Source organism: Mustela lutreola, chromosome 7, assembly GCF_030435805.1.
Source record: "Mustela lutreola isolate mMusLut2 chromosome 7, mMusLut2.pri, whole genome shotgun sequence".
Lineage (NCBI taxonomy): Eukaryota > Metazoa > Chordata > Mammalia > Carnivora > Mustelidae > Mustela > Mustela lutreola.
In genome coordinates, this window is record NC_081296.1 from 113089559 (window position 1) to 113111455 (window position 21897).

At 40.0% G+C, this 21897-nt stretch overlaps 1 protein-coding gene across 1 annotated transcript in view; it reads right to left on the minus strand.

Moving 5' to 3' along the window:
• Nucleotides 1-21897, minus strand: part of CCDC175 (coiled-coil domain containing 175) — a 68649-nt gene that overhangs the window by 15408 nt on the left and 31344 nt on the right. The window contains exons 11-15 of the mRNA XM_059182228.1: nt 21463-21534; nt 20397-20532; nt 19663-19794; nt 13457-13595; nt 7987-8066 (exon numbers count right to left, since the gene is read on the minus strand). Of these exons, the coding sequence (XP_059038211.1) occupies nt 7987-8066; nt 13457-13595; nt 19663-19794; nt 20397-20532; nt 21463-21534 (559 nt within the window). The remainder of the gene's footprint in view (nt 1-7986; nt 8067-13456; nt 13596-19662; nt 19795-20396; nt 20533-21462; nt 21535-21897) is intronic.

Consider the following 21897-nt stretch of genomic DNA (forward strand, 5'->3'; position numbering starts at 1 on the left):
TGTACACAGGAAGGAGGTTTTATTTACCAATCTCAGAGCATGTACTGTAGGGGCAGGGATCTTTGGATGACTTCCAGGAGAAAACAGCTGGCAGGCACCATTTCTCTTCCCAGACCCCCAGACTAAATACATAGACACCTTCAGGAACCAGTGCAGCCTGGACACTCCTGCCTAGCTTACTAACAGCACACCCTGCCCTTACACTGTTCCTCAAACCTCCCCCCTCCATTCTGGTGAGGCAGTTTTCTAAAGTGGCTCCAGCTCCCCTCCCACAGCAGAGCAGCCATGACCTTGCTGGCACCTCGTGCCCCACCCCTGTATTCTTCCACAGACCTGCCCTTGGCAGTTCTCCAGGCCATAGGTCCCCTCTTGCAGCAGACCAGCACACAATTTTATAACAATGTTTACCCACCCACATTCTCTTGTAGACCCACCCTTAGCAGGAGTCCCTCCAATGCAGTGCCACTAGCCTCACACTGTGCAATCATCCCTGATCGAGGCCAGCACCATTCCAAAGTGACGCCTGTCCCAGGGAGAGGGGAAGATAACCATACACATTTGTCTGATTCAGACCCCTGCAGTGGGCTGGGGGCAGACATCTGGTCTGACTTCAGGTCCCACTCACCAATGAAAGCTTCTTAGAGGACAAACACAGTGAGAGCACCTTACAGTTCAGTGCTACCACAGCTCTGGCAAATGCCTAGCCTGACTCAGCTCAAGCCCAACATGACCCCAAACATAGCTAACAGCACAGGGATGAAGTCCTGAGATATTCAGAGAGAGCCACTGCAGACAGCTGGACTGAAGGCAAACATGGCTCTACCACAGAAATAGGGAGCACGCAATACACACACGAGATCCTCCTGAGGCACCAATTTCTGGTGCACAAGAGACACTGCACTGCAGAGCATTACAGGATCCCTTCTTCCTAAGTCCATTGCTTTCAAGAGCAGGAGACCCAACTGATATTCCTGCCACATGGGAACAGACACAGAGCTAGTCAAAATGAGGAGACAGAAGAATATGTCCCAAATGAAAGTACAGGACAAAATCACAGCAAGAGATCTAAATGAAATGGAAATCAGTAATAGGCTGGGCAATATTATTTATTTATTTATTTAAAAGATTTTTATTTATTTATTTGACAGACAGATCACAAGTAGGCAGAGAGGCAGGCAGAGAGAGAGGAGAAAGTAGGCTCCCCACTGAGCAGAGAGCCCGATGCAGGGCTTGATTCCAGGACCACGGGATCATGACCTGAGCAGAAGGCAGAGGCTTTAACCCACTGAGCCACTCAGGTGCCCCCGGTAATATAATTTAAAGTAATAATCATAAAGATACTCACTGGAGTTAAGAGTAGAGGACCTCAGTGAGACTCTCAACAAAGAGATAGAAACATAAAAGAGAATCAATCAGACATGAAGGAGTCAATAACTGAAATTAAAAATACACTAGAGGGAATAAATAGTAAACTGGAGGAAGCAGGAAAATGTATCAGTGACCCAGAGGATAAAGTAATAGAAAGCAATCAAGCTGAGTAGGAAAAATGACTAATAAAAATGAAAACAGATTAAGAGAACTCAATGATACCATCAAGTGTTATAACATTCACATTATAGGGATCCCAGGAGAAGGGAGAGATAAGGGGGAAGAAAATTTATTTGAAGATAAAATAGCTGAAAACATCCCTAATCTGGGGAAGCTGAAAACATCCCTAATCCAAGATGCACAGAGAACCCCCAACAAAACAACCCACAGAGATCCACACCAAGACATGTGGTAATTAAAATGGCAAAATGTAGCAAAAAAGAGAATGTTTAAAGCAGCAAGAGAAAAGAAATTTACATACTAGGAAAACCCCATTAGCCTATCAGCTGATTTTTTTCAGCAGAAATATCACAGAGAGACAGGAGTGGCATGATATATTCAAAGTCTAAAAGGAAAATTCCTGCATCCAACAATACTTTACTCAGCAAGTCTACAATTCAGAATAGAAGGAGAAAAAGAGTTTCCCAGACAACCAAAAATTAAAGGTATGACCATTCAGCCAGCCTTACAAGAGATGTTAAGGGGGATTCTTTGAGTGGACAGGAAAGACCATAATCAGGACTAAGAAAGTAGGAAGCACAAAAGTATATCTATAAAAATCATTCAATGGAGGGCGCCTGGGTGGCTCAGTGGGTTAAGCTGCTGCCTTCGGCTCAGGTCATGATCCCAGGGTCCTGGGATCAAGCCCCGCATCAGGCTCTCTGCTCAGTGGGGAGCCTGCTTCCTTCTCCCTCTCTCTGCCTACCTCTCTGATGACTTGTAATCTCTGTCAAATAATAAATAAAAATCTTTTTAAAAAATCATGCATGGGTTCACAAAATAAAAAGGTATGAAGTATAATATCACATACCTAAAATGTTGGGGGTGAGAGGAAGAATAAAATTTTAGTGCTTTTATCATAGGTTCAAACTTAAGTGACTATCAACCTAATATAATCTGCTGTGTATATAAGAAGTTAGGTAAATCTAATGGAAACTACAAATAAAAAAACATTAATAGATATGCAAAAAATAAAGAGAAACGAATCTGAGTATGTCACTAAAAATTCCAGCAAACTGTGAGAGAAGCAAGCAAGAGAAAAAAACAAAAAACAAAAAAAGAGAGAAGTACTACAAAAACAACCATAAAACAAGTTAAAAATGGCACGAAGTACATACACCTACTAATAATGGACTAAACACTCCAAACAAAAGACATGGTAATGGAATGGACAAGAAAACAAGACCCATCTTGCTACCTACAAGATACTCTTTTCAGTCAAAGGGATGGAAAAACATTTATCATGCAAAGGGAAGTGAAAAGAAAGGGTAGTATTATTTATATCAGACAAAATACACTTTAAAACAAACACTGTAACAAAAGACATAGAATCATAAAGGGAATCATAATCATAACAATCCACCATGAAGATATGTGTAAGTATTTATGCCCCCAACATGGAAGCACCCAAATACACAGCAAACAATGACAAAAACGAAAGTAAACAATAGTAATACAATAGTAGTAGGAGACTTTAACATGCCACTTACATCGATGGATAGATCATCCAAACATAAAATCAACAAGGAAACAGTGATTTTTGAAGGACACATTGGACCAACAGATTTAACAAATATATTCAGAATATTCCATCCTGAAACACTGGATACATATTCTTTTCAAGTGCACATGAACCTTCTCCAGAACATATCACATATTAGGCCACAAAACAAATTTCAGAAAATGCAAAACCCTGAAATTTTACCATGCATCCTTTCCAACCACAATGCTGTAAAACTAGAAATCAGCCACAAGGAAAATCTGGAAAGAGCACATTCATGGAACTTAAGTAATATACTACTAAACAATGAAGGGTCATATAAAAAAATCAAAGAGGAAATTAAAAAAATACACAGAGATAAATAAAAATGAAAACATAATAGTCTAAAATCTTTGGGGTACGGGACGCCTGGGTGGCTCAGTTGGTTGAGCAGCTGCCTTCGGCTCAGGTCATGATCCCAGCGTCCTGGGATCGAGTCCCGTATCGGGCTCCTTGCTCCGTGGGGAGCCTGCTTCTCCCTCTGACTCTGCCTTCCACTCTGTCTGCCTGTGCTCACTCTCGCTCGCTCTCTCTCTGACAAATAAATAAATAAATAAAAATCTTTGGGGTACAACAAAAGCTGTTCTGAAAGGGAAGTTTATAACAATACAGGCCTACCCCAAGAAGATAGAAAAATCTCAAACAAACAACCTAACTTTCTACCTAAAGGAGATAGAAAAAGAAGAACAAAGCCCAAAGTCAGTAGAATGAAGGAAATAATAAAGATTAGAGCAAAAATAAATGAAATAGAAACTAAAAACAAACAAAAAAACAATAGAACAGATGGATGAAGTTGGGAACTGTTCTTTGAAAAGTTTAACAAAACTGATCAACTGTTAGCCAGACTCATCATAAAAGAGAGAGAACTGAAAATCAGAAATGAAAGAGTAGAAATCACACCCAACACCACAGAAATATAAAGGATAGAGAATATCATGAAAAATTATATGCCAACAAATTAGACAACATAGAAGAAATGGAAATATTCTTAGAAACATAGAAGCCCCCAAAACTATATCAAGAAATAGAAAATTTAAACAGACTGATTACCAGCAAAAACTATATCAAGAAATAGAAAATTTAAACAGACTGATTACCAGCAAAGAAATTGAATAAGCAACCAAAAAAACTCCTAACAAACAAAAGTCCAGGTAAATTTACAGGTAAGTTCTACCAAACATTTAAAGAAGAGTTAATACCTATCCTTTTCAAACTATTCCAAAAAACAGAAGATGAAGGAAAGCTTCCCAATTCATTCTTTGAAGTCAGCATTACCCTGTAACCATGTAAAGACACTACAAAAAAAGGGAATTTAGGTCAATATCTCTGATGAACATAGATGCAAAAATTCTCACCAAAATATTAGCAATTCAACAATACATTAAAAAATTATTCACCAGGATTCAAGTGGAATTTATTCCTGGGATACAAGTGTGGTTAAATATTTGCAAATCAATCAGCATAATACATCATGTCAACAAAAGAATAGAGACAAACCATATGATTATTTCAATAGATGCAGAAAAACCATTTGACAAAATATGACATCAAAAAAAAGCCCTCAACAAAGTAGTTTTAGAGGAAACATACTTCAACATAATGAAAATTCCACAGCAAACATCATACTCAGTGTTGAAATCTGATAGCTTTCTCCCTAAGATCAGAAAAAAGACAAGGATCTCCACTCTCACAAGTTTTTTTGTTTGTTTGTTTTTGTTTTTTTTTTTTTGTCCAACATAGTACTGGAAGTTGGAGCCACTGCAATTAGACAAGCAAAAGAAATAAAAGGTATCCAAATTGGTAAGTCAAAATTTTACTGTTTGCAGATGACATGATACTCTATATAAAAAACCCTGGAGACTCTACCAGAAAACTACTAAAACTTATAAATGGAATCATTAGGTTAGCAGGAGAGAAAATCAATATACAGAAACCTGTCACATATCTATACACCAATAATGAGGTAGCAGAAAGAGAAATTAAGGAAATAGTCCCATTTACAATTACACCAAAAATAATAAAATACCTAGGAATAAACTTAATCAAGGAGGTGAAAGACTTGTACTATGACTATAAAACACTGATTAAAGAAATAGAATATGACACAAACAAATGGAAAGATAGCCCATACTCATAGAATGGGAGAATAATTATTGTTAAAATATTTGTACTACCCAAAGTAATCTATAGATTTAATGTGATCCTTATCAAAATACCAACAGTATTTCTCATAGAACTAGAAAAAATAATACTAAAATTTGTATGGAACATCAAAAGACCCTGAATAGCCAAAGCAAGCTTAAAAGGAACAAAACTGGAGGTATTAAACCCCCAGATTTCAAGATGTTCTACAAAGCAGTAGTAATGAAAGCAGTATGGTACTGGCACAAAAATAGACATATAGACCAATGGAACAGAATAGAGAGCCTAGAAAAAAAAACCCACAAATATATGGTCAATTAATCTTCAACAAGGGAGGCAAGAATATGCAGTAAAGACAGTCTCTTCAACAGACAGTGGTGGGGAAACCAGACATCTACATGCAAAGAATGAAACTAAACCATCTTCTTACAACATACACAGAAATAAATTCAAAATGGACTCAAGACCTAAATGGAAGACCTGATACTATAAAAATTCTAGAAGAGATCACAGACAATAATTTCTCCAACATCAGCCACAGCAAACGTTTTCTAGATACATCTCCTGAGACAAGGGAAACAAAAGCAAAGTAAACCATTTGGACTATGTCAAAACAAAAACTTCTGCACAGCAAAGGAAACAATCAACAAAACTAAAAGACAACCATAGGTGTCTTTTGGTGGGTAGAAGATCAAAGAAGATGATGGGTAGAAGATGAGTAGATCTTGGGTAGATGACGGGGAGAAGATATTTGCAAATTACATATCTGACATACACATATTAGTATCCAAAAATACAAAAAACGTACACAACTCAACACTAAAAAACGAACTAATCCAATTTAAGGATGGGCAAAATACATGAACAGACATTTATCTAAAGAAGACATTCAGATAGATGGCCCATAGACACATGAAAATATGCTCAGCATCACCCATCAGCAGGAAAATGCAAAGCAAAATCACAATGAGATATCACATCACACTGCCAGAATGGCTAAAATGAAAAACTAAAAAAACAACAGAATGTGGAGAAAAAGGAACCCCCGGGCTCTTTTGGTGAGAATGCAAATTGGTATAACCATTGCAGAAAACACTACAGAGCTTCCTCAAAAAATTAAAAATAGGAATATCCTACAATCCGGGAATCATACTACCTGGGTATTTACTCAAAGAATATGAAAAAGCTAATTTGAAAGGATATATCCTCCCTTTGGTTTATTGTAGCATTATTTACAATAGCCAAGATATGGAAGCAACCTAAGTGTCCATGGATAAATGAATAGAAAAAGTACATACGGTACATATATACAATGGAATATTCCTCTGCCATAAAAATAAAATGAGATTTTGCCATTTGGAATAACATGGGCGGACCTAGAATATATAATGCTGAGTAAAATAAGTCAGCCAAGGAAGGACAACAACCATACTGATTTCACTCTGACATGGCATTTAAGAAACAAAACAAACAGAAAAAAGGACACAACCAAACAGACAAAAAGACTCTTAAATACAGAGAACAAAGTTGTGGTTGCCAGAGGATAGGTGGGTGCCAGGATGGGTAATGAAGAGAATTAAAATACACACTTATCGTGATGAGCACTGAGTAATGTATAGTACTGTTGAATGATTCAACACCTGAAACTAATATAACACTACATATTAATTATACAATTAATATATATTGAATAAACAATAAATAAAACTCCAAAGCTGATTTGTGGAAATTTTTCATAAACTTTGAGAAGCAAGTTAAAACAAGTTGATGAAACAACTTCATAAAAATATGAATATACTTTGATATATAAACAATTATATGACAAAAATAGGGGAGAAGGAAGTAGAATTTATTGAGGCTTTTGTAGATTTTTTTTTTTTTTTTTTTTGTCAGAGAGAGAGCGAGCAAGAGCGAGCACAGGCAGACAGAGTGGAAGGCAGAGTCAGAGGGAGAAGCAGGCTCCCCACGGAGCAAGGAGCCCGATAGGGGACTCGATCCCAGGACGCTGGGATCATGACCTGAGCCGAAGGCAGCTGCTCAACCAACTGAGCCACCCAGGCGTCCTTATTGAGGCTTTTTAAGGGAGGATTTAATATTTCTTGAGAAAAGAATAATACTTTATGGATTTTTCAGAATTTTCTACTGAATTTTGTATTTGGTTCGTAGTCATTATACTGTTATAAATCACATAGTCTTTAGTCATTGTATGATCACCACTTAGCAGAATTGTACTAAGAAAATACAATTGCTTATATAATATACTTACTATAGTACTCTTCCCTTTTATCTTTTTCTATACCCACGTGATAAAAGTTACTTTTGATATCAGTGCATCCCAAAAAATAGAATGTTTCTATTTTAAATTGGCCAACTCTATACACACATTTATCACTGACAACTGATTATACATTTTAAGAAGGTAGTAAATGTCTCTTCACCTGCTCTCATTTTATCCACTCCCTCCCACCTCTGCAACCTCTGTGCACTAATCCTAATCTTCACAGGACATTAATAGAATAATATATCTGAAAAGAACATTAGAACGCATCTTCCAATTTCTACTTTAAATAAGAAAACGGGGGCCGCCCAGTGAGTTTCCTGTGATTACATATTAGTTGCATCAGAGTCTCTGTGTATACATATGTATACCCACACAAGTACAGTTTGTATATATCAGTATTCTAATAAAAGAAAGAATGAATGCATTGACTCTTTACCGTGTTGTTAAAATATCTTGAAAAATCTTTTGACATTTGAGAAATGTAATCATTTAGTAAATTCTGCTCCTGCTTTTGTGCTATAAGAGAAAAAATAAATACCCACATTTGGTTTTTAAAAACGAAAATAAGGCATGTGCTTAATTTTAAAAGTCATATACTATTATAAGGCTCATAACAAAAAACAAGTCAGTTCCTTTCCAACACAGTACCCACCCTTATGTTTAACTCCACAGAATTAACTATTTTTAAACTCATTTAGACTTTCTATTTTCTTAATAAATGCTTCTATGGCTATTTCTTGATTTGCTATTTTAAGACATTTTCTACTTTCTTCCCAACATAGAAATGCTTACTCCTGGGGCGCCTGGCTCAGTGGGTTAAGCCACTGCCTTCGGCTCAGGTCATGATCTCTGCACAGCAGGGAGCCTGCTTCCCTCTCTCTCTGGCTGCCTCTCTGTCTACTTGTGATTTCTCTCTGTCAAATTAATAAATAAAATCTTAAAAAAAAAAAAAAGAAATGCTTACTCCCAACCCCATGTCTCCCCCCACACTTACAACCTCTTTGTTTCCCCCCTTCCAACATCGCCATAAAGCCATATTTTTTTTTTTAATTATTTGACAGAGAAAGATCACAAGTAGGCAGAGAGGCAGGCAGAGAGAGAGAGGAGGAAGCAGGCTTTCTGCAGAGCAGAGAGCCCGATGTGGGACTCAATCCCAGGACCCTGAGATCATGACCCGAGCTGAAGGCAGTGGCTTAACCCACTGAGCCACCCAGGTGCCCCTAAAGCCATATTTTTAAAATGAATTTTAACTCTTTAGATTATGACGACGTAAATACTATTCACAGAGGAGTGTGGTAAAATTATACCTCCTCACCTGTATACTTTTTTGTTTTTCTAGGAGATAAAAATAGCCTCACTTTTTTTTACTTGCTTAGTTTTCCATGTATACATTAATTCATCAAAATCTAAAATAGAATTAAAATCTTCCAAATATTACTTCCCACCATGGTCAAACACCTTAGGTGATCTACCAGCTCCCTTCGTCTTCCCTCCCCCACTGCCTTCTGTTTCCGCTTTTCTTTAGGTCTCCTGGAGAGCTGAACACCTGGGACTTTTGCAGCCCCCTTGGGTTGGACTCCTGTTCCCTGCAGTTCACATCCTCCTCTTTTTCTTGATTTGTTCCTTCTTTGTTGAAGCAAGTTTCGTACTAACTTCCCGAGAGAGTAAATGAGATATTTTGACATCTTTCATATCTGAATGAATCTCTATTTTATATTTGTAGTTGACTAATAGTTTCAACGGGCAGCTAATGTTGGAAACTATTTTCTCTTAGATTTTTGAAGGCAATGTCTTCTAATGTTTAGTAGAATACTACAGTTAAGAAGTCTAAAACCATTTGGATTACTAATCTTTTGTGTAAGGTCTGCTTTTTCTCTCTAGAAGCCTTTGGGATATTTTTTTTCTCCTGCAATCCCAAAGTGATGTTACTTAGTATCTTTTCTTTCAGAAATTGCACTGGAGATTGATGGGCTTTTTCAAGTAGGAAACTCATATTCTCCAATTCTAAGAAATATTTTTGTATTATTTCTTGGATAACTTGATCTTTGCATTTTTCCCATTTTCTCTTCTCTGACCTTCTTGTTAATTAGATATCCAACCTCTCAGAATAGTCTTCTAATTTTCTTACTCAAATTTTATCCTGTTCCTCAGCTTTTTTTTTTTTTCCTTCTTCTTCTGTTTTTGGAGAGATTTCCTCAACTTTTCATAGAATCCTCCTACTGAATTTTAAAATTTTGGTTGTTATTTTTTTCATTTCTCAGAGCTCTTTCTTGTTTTCTATTTTTTCTTTAAGCATCTTTTTTCATAAATGCAGTATTTTTTGTACAAATATAAGTTAAAGATATATCTTCTGTAATATATAGAATGTATATTTTCTATAATATGTAGAGACTATGAATACACATTATGTATAATACAGAGAGACTATATATTCTCCAAGAATCTATCTTTAAAAGTATTCTTACATTCTTTGGGTCATCTATGTTTCCATCAACTTCTGTTATTCTGTCTGCTTTAGTTTCTACATTTCATTTTGGAATTTTTCCTGAGGTGTCTGGTGATCTTTGATTGTCCACTCCTATTTAAGCATGAGGCACTAAAATTTCAGTTTCCTGGGTGGGCTTCATTGTACAGTGATAAGGAAGGGACCAGCCATTTTGTTGGGGGATCCTGAAATGCTAGATTATGTCGGGCTTTTCTCTGAGATGGTTTGGTTTCCTTCAAGAAGAATCCAACCACCTCCTTCTTCAGAGTGGGGTGGGGGAGGGATTAGAGAATAGTTACACACAGCTGGCAGCCTTCATCAAGCCGACCCATGGCAGGGGGGGTCTCTCTACAGCATCTGTCTTCTACTCTCAGTCATATTTGATATCCTGCAGTTTAGAATCTGTTGGGGCAACAACTTCTCTGCTAGCATTCGGAGGAATATCACTCAGCTGCACAGAAGACAGCATCTGACCTGCCAGTCTCACTGCTTTTTATAAAGATATTCAACCAATCTTCAGCTCCATGACTCATCTCAGCTTCACGGTATCAGGGTCCTCCAATGCCCAAGACTTGCTGGGTCTTGTGGATAAAACGTCTTGCTTTCATGGTGTGCTTTTTTGCAGGCACTTGCTTTTCATATTCCCCTTCCTGTTAATACCTCTATCCAATCACACCTTCCAAAAATGTGTTGATGTTTATTACCTGTGGATATCTTCTCCGCCAGTCTCTATGAGTTTATAACATTTTTCCCTAAAAAAAAATCTTTTACACATATTTGTTATGAAGTTTCATTAGGGAGCAAAGATAGATGCATGTTTTACCCATCAGATTTAGCCAAAAGTCATTACATTGTTTTCTATATGTACTGAGCCTATTCTATCCTCTGTAAGTCTTACCGCTTACAGGTAAAGCATATTTTTCTACTCTCTGGAACACATTGCTCTTATGTTCCCTTTTCTACATGTCTCTTGCCTTCCTATATTTCCTCTACTTTCTTTAGTAGTTCTCTCTTTTCTTTGCCTCAAGAGAATCAGAACTTGTATTACATGATAATACATTGCTTATTTTCATACTCATCCTGTTTCTTACATCCTCCATCTTAGCACAAGAAGGGATGGGAGGAAAGGTTGGGAGAACAGAAAATTGGGGATGGAGTACATGTGTATCATGACTCTTGGTAGAAGTAGCAAAATCCCCCCAAAACCTACCTGAGTTAACTAAATGAAAATCTGGCAAGAAGTGGAAAATCAATGGAGGAATGGCAACCAGACCAATTATCCAAAGTACTTATTCTTATAATCTTACATTCTTTTTAATAAAATTTTATTTAAATTCAATTTAATTAACATATACCATATCATTCATTTCAGAGATAGAATTTAGTGATTCATCAGTTGCAGACCACAGCCAGTGCTCATTACTTCAAGTGCCCTCCTTAATGCCCATCACCCAGTTACCCCTTCCACCTCCTCTCCTGTAACTCTGTTTGTTTCCTATAATTAAGAATCTCTTACGGCTTGTCTCCCTCACTGCTTTGTCTTATTTTATTTTTCCTTCCCTTGTCCTATGTTCAACTGTTTTATTTCTTAAATTCCAAATATGAGTGAAAACATACGGTATATGTCTTTCTCTGACTTACTTTCACTTAGCACAATAACCTCTAGTTCCATCCACATCACTGCAAATGGCAAGATTTCATCTCTTTTGATGACTGAATATTCCATTGTGTGTCTGACACACACACACACACACACACACACATCATATCACATCTTCTTTATTCATTCATCTATTGATGGACATCTATGCTCTTTCCATAATTTGACTATTGTGAATATTGCTGTTATAAATATTGGGGTGCAGGTGCCCCTTCAGATCACTAAGTTTGTATTCTTTGGATAGATAATAGTGCAATTGCTAGGTCATAGGGTAGTTCTATTTTTAACTTTTTGAGGAACCTCCATACTGTTTTCTAGAGAGGCTTTCCCACCAACAGTGTAAGAGTTCCTCTTCTTCTGCATCCTCACCACCATCCATTGTTTCCTTAGTTGTTAATTTTAGCCATTCTGACTGGTGTGAGGTGGTCTCTCATTGTGGTTTTAATTCCCTGATGCTGAGTGATAGTGAACATTTTTTCATGAGTCTCTTGGCGATCTGTATGTCTTCTTTGGAGAAATGTCTGTTCATGTCTTCTGCCCATTTCCTGACTGGATTTTTTGTTTTTTTGGACTGTTGAGTTTGATACATTATAGATTTTGGATACTAGCCCTTTATCTGATAAGACATTCGCAAATATCTTGTCCCATTACATAAGTTGCCTTTTAGTTTTTTTGACTGTTTCCTTTGCTGTGCAGAATCTTTTTATCTTGATAAAGTCCCAATAGTTCATTTTTGCTTTTGTTTCTTGCCTTTGAAGACAAATCTAGCAAGAAGGTGCTGTGGCTGAGGTCACAGAGTTTGCCACCTGTGTTGTTCTCTAGGATTTTGAAGGATTCCTGTCTCACATTTAGGTCTTTAATGCATTCTAAGTCTGTTTTTTTATATGGTGTAAGAAAGTGGTCCACTTTTATTCTCCTGCTTGTGGCTGTCCACTTTTCCTAATACCATTTGTTGAAGAGACTGTCTTTTTCCATTGGATATTCTTTCCTGCTTTGACCCTAGTTAATTGACCCTAGAGTTGTGGGTACATTTCTGGGTTTTCTATTCTGTTCCATTGATCTATGTGTCTGTTTTTGTGCCAATACCATTATGTTGTGGTGATTATAGATTTGTAATACAGCTTGATGTCCAGAATTGTGATGCCTCCAACCTTGGTTTTCTTTTTCAACATTACTTTGGCGATTTGGGGCTTATCATTTTACATTCTTAAAATTCACTTTGCTTGGCAATTACCACTATTCACTTCAAAATATTTGTTTTACATTTCAACATACTGTGTTTCCATATGATTGTATCTTTTTGACATAGACTGTTTTGATTTCTATCTCCACATTCAGCGGGTAGTCTATTTAAGATTCTCTCTCTCTCCCTATGCCCTTCTCCCTCCTTGTGTTCTTTCTAAAATAAATAAATCTTAAAAAAAATAAAAACCCACTCCATATGGTAAAGGTTAAAGGAGTTCTTTCTACCTTTACAAAGTACAGAGAGAAACCACATAATACAGTTGCTACTAATTCTTAATTTTAAAGTCTTTAAAAGAGAAAAGGAAAATTTTAACAAGAGCAACAATAAGACTGTGATGTAAAGGAGAAGAAATTAGTAGATGAGGCAAAAATTAGAGAAGAGGAAATTAAAGGTGATAGCAAAAGTTTAGACAATTTCACCACTGGCTTGTGACTGATGACCCTCCCTTGTGTTAGAAGAGAACAGTGAAATCCTTACCTGGGCTTAAGGTCAATTACTAAGAGCTTCATACCTACCTGTAATAATATTACTGAGCTCTTCAAATTTTCCACTTTTGCTTTTGTACTCTTCTTCTGCCACTTGAAGTTGTGGAAGACACTCGACTAGTTCCTCTGCCTTTTCTTTATTACTTTGTGTTGCCTTAACATATTTTTTCTTTAAAGAAAATAAAGCTAATTGTGAGCCTAATTTACACAATTTACACTCCAAAGCAGAATGTAAGTTCTTCAAGAGGGAGAGTTTTCTCTTAGTGTCCTCTTATCCTGAGATACACAGAAAGGCATTTGGCACATACTAGGTATTTAAACAATATATTTTGGCTGATTGACTCACTCTCTGACAATCTACAAAGTAAAGAGATTAGGTTCAATGGGCTTTCTAAAGATCCATTGGTTTCTCTGGCTCTACTGCTAAGATCCTATTAATGTTACCCTAAACATCTATTTAAGAAAATCTCCCTTAGTTGATCATATTTTGTGTGTGTGGGAGAATAGGGAATAAAACAGAATACACAAAAGTCCTAAGAAGTGTGGGTATAAGTAAGAAATGGGGAAAAGGCAGAAATAATTATATATATTTCTACACTACATGGGCAAAAAGTGTCCCAAACAAAATATGAAAATGCCTGCTTAATTGTTCAGGTCTTATTTAGTTTCAAAGGAAATAACAGTTGGACCTTAGAAAGGTCCAGATGGGACCTTGGAAAGTCAGAGTGGGTTTGTCATGGGGACTAGAGTGGAGACAGCCAGCTGACATTTACTAACCAATCTGTCCTTCAATATCAGGACTTCTGCGTTCTAGCTCAGTGCACGGCTGCCAACTACAATGATTTCTCAGCTTTCCTTGCAAGTAGGTGTGATTAATGAGTCTGTGAGCAGAAGTGATATGTGCCACTTCTGGGTCCCCACACCCCCCTCCACAGAGAGCAGCATATACCCCCTTGGTCCTTCCCTCCTTCACCTGGCTGGAAAAGAATGAGAAGGGAAACTGCCACTTGGATCTGCCTATGTCAGCCTCATGCTGAGGGTGGCAGAGCTGCCCTACCAAGCTTGGACCCCTTCCCTTTGGCCTGTTATGGGAAAGAGACATAAACATTCCTCTTCTGGAATGATCACATCAGGGGATCTTCTCAACTAGATACTCAGATCCTTAAGATTTGAATAGGCCATACTTGACCCAGTTTATTTTTTTTTTTCTTTTACTTTTTATTTTTATCCAAGTTGCACACACACATAATCCAAGGGAACCCCTGGGTGCCACAGGGCAATGCTTGGCATGCTTCCCCAAGGAGGTACCCTCACAACACAGCTGACCAGAGGCTAGTAGTGTCCTTTGACCCCACCAAAGTGATAACTCAGATGGAAGAGGAAGACACCACATGAGCGGATGTGATAGCCCCTCTGGTTTTGAAGTCTCATGCTCCAATAGGAGTCAGCATAGTTTGGGTATAACTTCTAGGTCCCAGAAAGGGACACATCCACTCAGAAGAGGCACCAAAAGCCCAAGGAAATCCAATGTTCTAGTTTCTCACCAGTCCAGTTACTCTTCCCATCTAGATGCAGCATACCAATCACGGGTCATTCCATACAAGCAATGTTGCCTGATAATACAACTTTGGTTGTCTAACTTTACCAGGCTCTACAGGAATGACCCAGAAAGTTAAGCCAAGATCAATTTCCCAATAAAGGAGAGAGGGTTGCTAACACTTAACTACACATGTCTTATTTATGTTCACTGTATTTGGCAACTCTTTGATAAAGCAGCTTATCTGTGCCCTAATTAATACAGTGACATGCCAGCCTTACGTCCCCTCCTGAACTGCCATTAGATCCTTAGGAATAAATATAGAAAGACAAAAACATAGATAAAAACACTGTAATTTGGGCGCCTGGTGGCTCAGTGGGTTAAGGCCTCTGCTTTTGGCTCAGGTCATGGTCCCAGAGTCCTGGGATCAAGCCCTGCGTCGGGCTCTCTGCTCAGCAGGGATCCTGCTTCCTCCTCTCTTTCTGCCTACCCCTCTGCCTACTTATGATTTCTGTCAAATAAATTTAAAAAAAAAAAAAAAAAGCACTGTAATTTAATGGGCTCCCTGGGTGGCTCAATCAGTTAGGGGGCTGACTTGGTTTCGGCTCAGGTCATGATCTCAGGGTTGTGGGACTGAGCCCCTTGCAGGCTCCACACAGTGTGGCATCTGCTTGTCCCTCTCTTTCCCCCTTCTGTCCTTCTTCCTGCTTGCATGCTCTCTCTCTCTCTAAAATAAATGAGTAAGATCTTTAAACAAAACACCACCTTAGGGGCGCCTGGATGGTTCAGTTGGTTAAGTGTCTGCCTTCAGCTCAGGTCATGATCCCAGGCTTCTGGGCTCGAGCCCTGCATCAGGCTCTCTGCTCGGCAGGAAGCCTGTTTCTCCCTCACTATTTGCCTGCCTCTCTGCCTATGTGAGATTTCTCTGTGTCAAATAAATAAAATCTTTACAAAAAAGCACACCACCACAATTTAAATCTATTACAATGAAGAATCAGGAGTGCATTTTTCCCCACTGCAGTGTTATGAAACTCGATTGTGTCTTATCTAGACTATGTTCTCTAAGGAGAGCTTGGGGGTCTCAGGAGGTATGTGAATGCATGACTTCCTCCCCATTATCTATACCGACTTAGCTGCCAGCACTTCCCTGACAAGAAACCACACTCTTGTTTCATGCTCTCGGGGAGGGTTTTGGTACCACATGCTGCTGCCTCTCAGGCAAGCTAGCATTTGTCTCCTGACTCAGTCAGACCTGCAGCTTCTTCAGTTCCTTCAAGGTTCCCTGATTCCTGAGCCACGTGCACGGTTACTTCAGTGATGGTGGGCTCTGGACTTTGCAGCAACCCCTTGGAATTGGAGCCTTGGAAAGAGAGAGACTGATGCGGGTCCCAGTCCCTGCTCATCGGGATGCGTTCCAGCTTGTCCTGTGACTTCCTGTCCACCTTCCCTTGCCACCTGCCTGCCCTGCAGCCTTCAGGCCCCCGCTCCAGACGGGATGCTGACAGCCTCACTGGACTGTGTAAGCAGCTCCCACCACCGCAGAAGGACACATCCTCTAACAGACCCTTGTCCTGGGGACTCTGCTTTTCTGACCGAACCCTGCCAGACACAAGGCTGTAGGATCCAGCGATCCCACTCATGATCAATGTGTCAGCACTAGATCAGAATAGTGTAGAAACCTGTGGCTCCTCACGTCCCGAACCAAAGGCAGAAATAAGACTCCAATTTCCAGTTTGCTCTGGGTTACTAACGAGGATTATCTATCAAGGTTGTTGCTTTTTTTAAGATTTTATTTATTTATTTGACAGAGAGAGATCACAAGTAGGCAGAGAGGCAGGCAGAGAGAGAGAGGGGAGGAAGCAGGCTCCCTGCTGAGCAGAGAGCCCGATGCCAGGACTCGATCCCAGGACCCCGAGATCATGACCTGAGCCGAAGGCAGTGGCCCAACCCCCTGAGCCACCCAGGCGCCCCAAGGTTGTTGCTTTTTAATAGTGGCATGTGAGCTGCCTTTGTGTGAATTAGACACAGGTGGACACAGCCCTGCGGCGGGCGCACAGCCCGGCAAGTGAGATGGACGCTGGAAGACGGCCTACTGACCTCATCTAATCGCACTGTTTAAGCCTCAATGCCATGTTACCTAGTGTCCTTACCTCACTGCTGGCTTGATGGGGACTGCCTCCGCTGGTTCACCATTAAGCATGATGGTAAACTCTGCCAGCTCTGTCTCAGGAAATACCCGACATGCTGACTGCCTGCTTTTAATCACTTCCTTAGTCACCATTCTGGTTCGAGCTACTTGAACCACTTGGAATATTGTTCTGGCTTCCTCACTGGTCTTCCTGCTTCCACCACTACCTTCCTAAATTTTACCCAACATAGCAGCTAGAGAGCTCCTATTTAAATGAAAATCAGATTGTTTCAGCCCTTCCCTCGGAACCCTCTACTGGCTTTCCAGCCCACGCAGAGAAAAGACAAAGTCCTCACAATGGCCTATAAAGTGGCAGACCTGGGAATGACCCTCCCTCTTGGATTGCCCCTCAAGGAAGGACTCACTGCCTTGTGGCAAGGGGTGTGGTCGACTGCTAGCCTCCAGTGGTCGGCTCCTTCAGAGTCTCCATGGTCATCTAGTGAAGATCATGCTCTTTTTTTTTTTTTTTTTTTTTAAAGATTTTATTTATTTATTTGACAGAGAGAAATCACAAGTAGTCGGAGAGGCAGGCAGAGAGAGAGAGACGGAAGCAGGCTCCCTGCTGAGCAGAGAGCCCGATGCGGGACTCGATCCCAGGACCCTGAGATCATGACCTGAGCCGAAGGCAGCGGCTTAACCCACTGAGCCACCCAGGCGCCCGAAGATCATGCTCTTTGAGGGGTGGCCCCCAATCGACCAACTGAGCAAGGAGGTGGTGCATGGGTGGGGTCATTCCTGCCCCAGGCAGGGCTCTGCTAACGGACAAGGTGCTCCTTGCTCAGGAGCACCCCACAGAGAGTTTGCGGGTTCCATAATGTCCGATGGCTTCCCCTGCCCAGTCCTTTCACAGGTGTTCCTCCCTAATAAACCTCTGCACTCCTCGTTCCAGCTCAACATCTCCTTCTGGAAGATGGCTCCCTCTCCTTCCTATCTGCTCCAGCCACACCACCTTCATGCTATTCCCCAGAGCGGACAGTCCTGCCTCAATCTTTTGTGTTGGGCATGCCCTCTGCCTGGAGCCCGCTTCTGCACGTAGCTACACAGCCCACGTCCTCACGGCCTCCAGGACTTCCCCTTCCTTCTCTGATGGTCCTTCTTCCCTCCGCACATGGGCTGCATCACACACTCACCCTACCCCCGCTCCCTGCTTTATTTTCCTCTATAGCATTTCTCACCACTGAATATACTAAATGTTCCACTTGTTTATCTTGTTTATTTTCAATCTCCCTCCACTGGGATGTGAGCACCATAAGTGTAGAGTTTTGTGCATCGAGAATACTAGGCACCCAGACAGATGGCAACTGATGGAGAAATACTTCCCACCCTGATTCCCTTCCATTTTTTCTAATTTATCTGAATGCGTGCAATGCTTTCTCTCCTTTCTTTGTTCCCTAAGTTGTGCCAGTTTCCATCTCACTCGTCTTATTTCCAACCATCCCCTTCAGATCCCTCTTCCCTGAGTTCCTAGGTTTCTACGTTGCTGACTTTCCTTGGCACTTCTATGAAATTACAGTGTTTTTTTTTTTTTTTTTAATTTATGTAGGAGCATTTGATCACAGATGTTATGCATTCCAACCCCATCTTTCTGAGTGTTCTTCTCCTGTTGGAAACTATTGTTCCCTCTTTCACTTGTTTTTCTCCTATTTTTGTGTGGAGGACATAGCTGCTCCTTCTCTGTCATTCCTGTTAGAAGGAGCTGGCTTTTCTTGCGCTGGTTATCTGCAGACAATTTCTGCAGGATTTGGTGGGGGTTGTGCAGGGAGGTGTAGCCTTGGCAAGAACTATACTTTGAAATGTCAGGACCCCCTGCTCCCCCGCTCTGGCAAGGGACAGTGGTCTTCAAAGAAAGCCCTTCTTTCATGCAGCCAGACCTCTGTTCCTCTTCAAAACGAATCAAGTTCAGAAGGGTTTCTCCCACCATCTCTTCTCTCCTCCTTCCAGTGTACCAAGGTAGGTCTCTCAGAAACACCTCCTCACTTTTCAAGGTAACCCTATCACCTTGAAAAGCTGTGTCTTCCATGGTCTTTCCAGAGATCTGCCATCTCTGGGCCCCCTGGGTACACTCCGTGCCTTTTTTCTCTACCTTGCTCAGCATCCATGCTCACCCCAGACTGGCTCCTCGCAGCCCCAACTCAGTGGGATGCCCTCTCTTTAATGAGGATTTCTGCCTTTGGCCTGACTGGCCTCCCCAGCCCTTTGCTGCTTTCCCTAGCCAACCCCGGGCCGGATCACCGTGGCTTCTTGGTGTCCTCCACCTGTCCCCATGGACTTTGCCAGCACTTCTACCCAACCTGAAGTGTCTAATTTTCTGTTCTAACTGAAAAAAAAAAAAAAGAAAAAAAAATGCTTTTTTGCTCTTTTTTTCTGGAAAAAAAAAAAAAAAGGATCATACTGAAATTGTAGCCTTGCTCACACTGGAAGATTTTATGTCGACCTCATTAGAATAGCATGAAATATACACCTCCCACCAGAGCCATCTAAAATCATTCTTAGATGTAAAACAAAACTTACCTCATACTTGCTCAACTCTTGAATTAACTTTTTTTCTTTGACAATAAATTTCTTCTCTGCTTGTTTTAATTCTAATGTAACTTTTTCCATCTCTGCCAAAAATTCAGTGATCTCTTTTTCGCGTACAGTGGTCTAACAAGGGGGAAAAAAAAAATAACCTAAACCTTAAGATTTGCCATTTGCCTGTGTAGCCCTCAGCCTCACATTTTCAAACAGCCAAGAGTGAATATCTCTTTGCATGAGACGTGGCTCCAGTGTTAGCTTATATTATTTCACAGTTACCACTGAGAGGAACACTTCATTTTCCCTACAGAGGTTAATTTATTCACCAGACAATATCTATAAGCTACAGGAGGAAATACGGAGTGGGGACGGCGGTCAGAGGGCCAATACTAGAGCTAAAGTTATGTTTAGTATCTTTTTTTTTTTTTTTTTTTTTAGAGAGAGCTTCCCTAAAAGTTAACATCAAATAAGTTTCTGGTGGCCTGTTTCAAAAGCATCTTCTAGAGAGAAGTGCTGCTTTGTTTGCTAAATTCCTACACTTAATACACCACAAATAGATGCACTCCTTAAGAAAGTTAAACAATGCACTCTAAACATTGCCAGAAAGGAAAACATCTTTTAACAAGTTAAGGTTGAATCAGGTGATGAAGGAGAATCACTGATAACGAGGTAGTAATTCTAAGGCTGTACTAACTCGGAGTAATCCTATTAAGTTCTTAGACTTCCTTTACCTCTTGCAATAATTCAGCGCGTCTGAGCTCCAAACTCTGAGTTTTATCTAAAATTTCTCCTATTTCAATTTTTATCTGCTTTCTCCAACGGGCGTGTTTTTTCCTCAAACAAGCTACTCTCCACTGAGTTATAACACTAGAAATTCGAATACAAAGAATCAATGTTAAATTGACATAATGGTGTACTGAAAAGATGAAAGAATTCAATGCTTAGAATGAAAGAATTGGATAAAAGAATTCAATCTTAATATGATTATACATCCAATAGGACAGTGGACAGACCACATGTGGCAGCTCCCTTCTTTTAGGTAAAGGATAGAAATGGGAAAGGTTCAGGAGCAGATGGCTAAGAGAAGAGACCCAGGCAGGAATAGTAGTGAAATTCCCTAAATTACCCAGAGTGCTAATAAGGGATTTCATCTTCTGGGTTCTCCAAACTTTTCCCTCCATGGCCGCATAAAAAAGCTACACTGGAGGAGCGTAAAACTCTGCAATTGAAGTCTTGTACATGATATGAATAGCAATGACAACAACAATAAAATACAGTTAATTTTTTGCAAATACTTCCTAGGTGCCAGGGAGTCATCTCAATATTTGATACAGATCATCTACCATTCATGGTGACCTCACAGGGTGAGTGCTACCATCATTGGCCACTTTGTAGGAACGGGAGACGAGAGATTGCTAAATAATGTGGCCTTGGGCACAGAGCTGGTAGGAGACAGAGCAGCAAAGCAGCCCATCTTCAGAGCCCGTACATTTATCAGCGGTCCTCTACTGGTCCACACCAAAGCCTGGTAAGCAAGAGGTACTGCACCAGTGTCGGCAATTTCACTCTTTGGTGAGTTCACTTGATTGAAATGGGAAACTCTGGTTCTGTTCAATGTCCCAACATCAAAATAACAAACACATCTAGACCTGAGAGAACCCAAAATTTAATTTAGGAAACTAATTTCCTTGGACTCCAGGCAGCAACAAGTACTCTGACTTCCTCCCTAAGCTGGGGCACTATTCATTAAGATAAACATATACTACTCATAACACAAATGAATTTTTTTTTTTTTACCATCTCTGACTTTCTCTTTCCAGGTTATCACTCAGGATTTCTATTTGTTTCCGATAAACTGACTTTGTTGCTCTAAAAACAAGAAAACATACGTTGGGTTTTGCATTTGTGGAAGCCAGCAGAATTTATAAAAGACTTGACATATCATTCTTGTGCACAAGAAGATTACCATCTAATTGGGAGACAAACCAAACATAGTGAAACAACTAAAGGTAGTGGTAGACTCAGAGAAAATTGTGATTTCATACAAGTGCAAGTATTGTGGTGGACACCCAAGGGAGGGAAGAAAGAGTCTAGGGAGACAATCGAGGAAAGCTTATTGGAGTTTAATATTTAACAGAGGGAGGAAGACAGATTCGCAGAATGGAGGTGAAATCTCATGATGGAAAGGACATCATCTTTTGCAAAGACACGGAAAAGGAGAAGCAAGTCAGG